Source organism: Mandrillus leucophaeus, unplaced genomic scaffold (assembly GCF_000951045.1).
Source record: "Mandrillus leucophaeus isolate KB7577 unplaced genomic scaffold, Mleu.le_1.0 Scaffold830, whole genome shotgun sequence".
Taxonomy (NCBI): Eukaryota; Metazoa; Chordata; class Mammalia; order Primates; family Cercopithecidae; genus Mandrillus; species Mandrillus leucophaeus.
Genome location: NW_012109031.1, coordinates 409246 through 413311, shown reverse-complemented (window position 1 = coordinate 413311; position 4066 = coordinate 409246). Strand labels below are relative to the sequence as shown.

Below are 4066 nucleotides of genomic sequence, written 5' to 3'. Positions count from 1 at the left end.
TAACTTAAATGAAGGGAAAAAAATGATTGTCTTTATTTCCTGAAGCCTTTGTGAAAGCCAAGATGAGCAACACTCAAGCTGAGACGTCCATAATAGGCATGATCGACATGTTTCACAAATACACCAGACGTGATGACAAGATTGACAAGCCAAGCCTGCTGACGATGATGAAGGAGAACTTCCCCAACTTCCTCAGTGCCTGTGTGAGTCGGGGTTTAGCTTCTCAATGTTGGTTGGACGCTGGCATGGCTGAGGATATATTTTACTATGTGTCTTTGGACGGGTCACCCTCATCCTCTGATTAAAACATTTCCCATTTGCAAATTTATTGCTTGGATCATATGGGAATCTAAGGATGATAGGCAAAAAAGTATGAAAATGGGAAAGAGTTATACAGATATAAATGAGGTTATGAGATGGTCAGCAAAGTGTGCAGCTTGAGGGCGGTGCACAGTCCCCTCCCAGTGCTCACTGACCCCCTCTCTGTGAGACTGAAACTCACATGCTCAGGTCCTGCTTCCCAAAGGCCCCACATCAACATCCTTGAGATTAATGGGAAAGCACTGGAAGTTCCATTGCTAGTAGAAATCAATAGCCCTCTTTGCAATAAACAAGACTCATTAGCAAATCTGAAAAAAAAATTGTGGGCTACTAGGTACCAAAGGGTCTAGACGACCAAGAGTAGGGAACCCAGAAGACGAGTTTGGTGGAAAAAGAGAAGAAAGGAGAGGAGGTCAGAGAAAGAAGAGAACGAAGGATGAGGGCCAATTTGGGAGCCCTGGGGTAGAACTAAGGTAGCCAGTGCCCTTAAAGGCTGGGGACAGGTGAGAGTGAGGCTGAGGCAGGGGACTGCTCTCCCCAAGGTCACTTAACAGAGCGCCTCGGGACAAGACCTGCCTCCCACCTGAGGTTTGAGACAAGAAGTCTCCCTAGAGAACTCCAGGGATAACATTCACATCCTCACCCCAACGTCACTCACTCACCCTGCACTCCCAGCCCTGCCACGACGCCTGTGCAGATCTAGGCATTTGTCTCTGTCTCTGCCTCCTCCTCTCCCCTCCCAGCCCGAAACTTGTTTGTGATTGAATTTTTCTTGTTTGTATGTTTTTCTCTTCACAGGACAAAAAGGGCATACATTACCTGACCAATGTCTTTGAGAGAAAGGACAAGAATGAGGATAAGAAGATTGATTTTTCTGAGTTTCTGTCCTTGCTGGGAGACATAGCCACAGACTACCACAAGCAAAGCCACGGAGGGGCGCCCTGTTCCGGGGGAAGCCAGTGATCCAGCCCCACCCAGGAGCCTCCAGAGACCCCAGGAACAATTAAGTGTCTCCTCCCACCAGACACTTGCCTTATTTCCTTCTTCTCTTTGGTGACCTACATTGTCAAAACTGCCAATTCCAGGCTAACTTTGTTGGAGAATCCCCACCACCCCTATCCAGTGGGTCACCCAGAGTAATGTCCCACCACCAATGTTCTCCCTGTGGCCTCCAGCAGCGCTGAGCTGCCTCTCACACAGGTCCTGGTGTCGGCCTCTGCCCCACTCCCTAAATGCAGCCACCACAGCAGGTTACAGGTGGAAGCTGGTAGAAGGCCTCTGCCAGGTCACAGCAATGCCCCTCCTTGTCAAGGCATGGACCAGGTCATTTGGATGTATTTAGATACTGCACTGAGAAGGAGCTGGCATCTCTCAGTGTGCTCCTGCCCTCCCGCTCCCGCCCCAGCTGTTCTCCAGGGCTTGGGGAAACAGAAACCACTCACATAGGGATTCCTGGATGGCATCAGGCTCAGGGCCCTTGTGACTACGAATGGGAGGCTCAGTAGTTCCCTGAGTATGGGTTCCCTTGTCCTGTGGCCTGGGCTACAAGGTCTGTGTCCTCTCCCTGTGCTGTGTGCTTGTGTGCATGTGCCTATGTGGGTGACCCTGTGGAAGTGAGAGGGAGTCACTCTGATGCTTAGCTGTTCTCCATGATGGTTTGCTAAATGCCAGGACTGGGTTTCTGATGATGAATGAATACTCCAGATTTTGAGGAGCTCAAAGTAGTCCAGGAGTCCAAATAAGGAGTCTGGCCAGAATAAGGCAGCACCATGGAAATGCCCTAAGGACTGACACAGAGAGCTCATGCTGATTGTGATGAGAAATTGCAGCGCCTCTATCTGGCGGGTAATGAGTAGTTTGTTATTGGTAGTCTACTCCAGGCCAGGCACTGTGCTGTGGGCTGAGGATGCAGAAACAAGCAGGACACAGTGCTGTCCTAGCAGAGCGCTGGCGGGTCTCTCCATACAGGCCACAACACAGGGTTAATGTTCACCCAGTGCGACTTCCAGGCCATGTTCCGTGCAGCGGCTCTTAGTATTCCTCCTTCTCTCTTACCACCCTGGTTAGTCTGCTGCTAACCTGTCAGTCAGGCAAACATTCTTCTTGGAGGAATCAGGCAACCATCTCAAAAATTCTCTTTCCATCCGACCAGCAGAAGTGTGTAGGATGCGTTATTTGCTCTTGTGAATGACTGCTGCACTCCACACTCACACCTCTGTTCACAGACCAGCATCTCCTCTCCTCACCAGGAATCTTCCTTCCTGAACATATTCTGCACCTCACCAGCATTCAGGACTGATCTGCAGTTTTCACCTCCAAATCCCAATGTCTGACCATTAGGTTTCTTCTCTCTCCTTCTCCCCCTTTCTCATTCTTATTCCACCTGTTCTTGGAACTCACAGAGACCTGCAGTCCCTGGGATTTCATTTTCTCTTGCCAGTCCCCTGCTGCCTTCTCTGTGCAGCCTGTCCCCCATCATCCACCCCAGAATTGCTCTCTTTCCTCTCTTAGCTCTGTTGCCCACTTTCCTTGGGCCACACCTTCCCTGCAGATCTCCAGCCTAGAACCATCTTCCCCATTTTCCTCCTCTCTCCTCCACCAGGACTGCTGGTCACTGCCCAGAACCGTCATGCCAGGGTCCCAAGGGCAGGTGCCTGACTTCCTGTCTGCCCAGCACTCTCTGAATCCCTCCTGTTCACCCAGCTGCTGTTATTCCAAGTATGCGCAACACATCCCCCGTCAGTATATCTCAGTATTTCATGCCTCTATAGCAGTCTTTCAAATGCTGCCTCTGCCAGAAATGTCTTGTAGTACTTCATCCGTCTCATTCACGTTACATTTCAAGACTGAGCTTTTTATCAATGTCTCTTAGACATTTAGAAGGTGAACCACCATCCCTTCACCCCAAAGAAATGATCTCTGCCTCATTTGCACCTCCCTCACCCTCACCCCGCTCCTACCATAGTGGCTGCATTACCTCAGATTCCCCTTGTGTCTTTCCATCCAGACTTGGAATCATGGGGGGAAAACACTGTTACCTCAGATCTCCTGGTTACCCAGCACACAGCAGTACTGGATCCCAGCTCATAATAAGTACTCTATATTATTTTTTATTATAAAATACTTTTGTGCAAATTCTGGTCAATACCACTTCATGTAAACAGCAGTGCAAAATCTAAAAACTTCCAGCTTGGGAGGCAGCCTGTGCGGCTTAGGAGAGGACTCCAGAATGTGGAACCCAGAATCTGGAACTAGGCCAAAAAGAATAATGCAAGTGACTGAAGAGCTTGACTCAAGCCTTGATCTCCGAAAAGAAGAGAGGTCTCCCTGGGGTGCAGTTGCTGGACTTTCAAGTCCATTTCTAAAGTCCAGAAGGCAACTGGCCATCCCTAATGTGGGCCTGCCTTCCCTTTATATTTATTTATTTATTTATTATTATACTTTAAGTTCTAGGGTACATGTGCACAGCGTGCAGGTTTGTTACATATGTATACATGTGCCAAGTTGGTACGCTGCACTCATTAATTCATCATTTACATTCGGTATATCTCCTAATGCTATCCCTTCCCCCTACCCCAACCCCACGACAGGCCCCGGTGTGTGATGCTCCCCTTCCTGTGTCCAAGTGTTCTCATTGTTCAGTTTCCACCTATGAGTGAGAACATGTGGTGTTTGGTTTTCTATTCTTGCGATAGTTTGCTGAGAATGATGGTTTCCAACTACATCCATGTCCCTACAAAGGACA

The 4066-nt window shown here is 48.9% G+C and overlaps 1 protein-coding gene across 2 annotated transcripts in view; it reads left to right on the top strand.

The window, feature by feature from the left end:
• The window catches only part of LOC105530584 (protein S100-A7), a 16659-nt gene extending 15313 nt beyond the window's left edge, over positions 1-1346 (top strand). Inside the window, exons 4-5 of one of the 2 annotated variants that reach the window (XM_011968176.1) lie at positions 15-203; positions 1120-1346. In XM_011968176.1, coding sequence (XP_011823566.1) covers positions 63-203; positions 1120-1284 — 306 coding nt within the window. In that variant the 5' untranslated portion in view covers positions 15-62 and the 3' untranslated portion in view covers positions 1285-1346. The remainder of the gene's footprint in view (positions 1-14; positions 204-1119) is intronic. The other variant, XM_011968175.1, reaches the window with a different exon arrangement.
• Positions 1347-4066: the final 2720 nt, after the last annotated feature.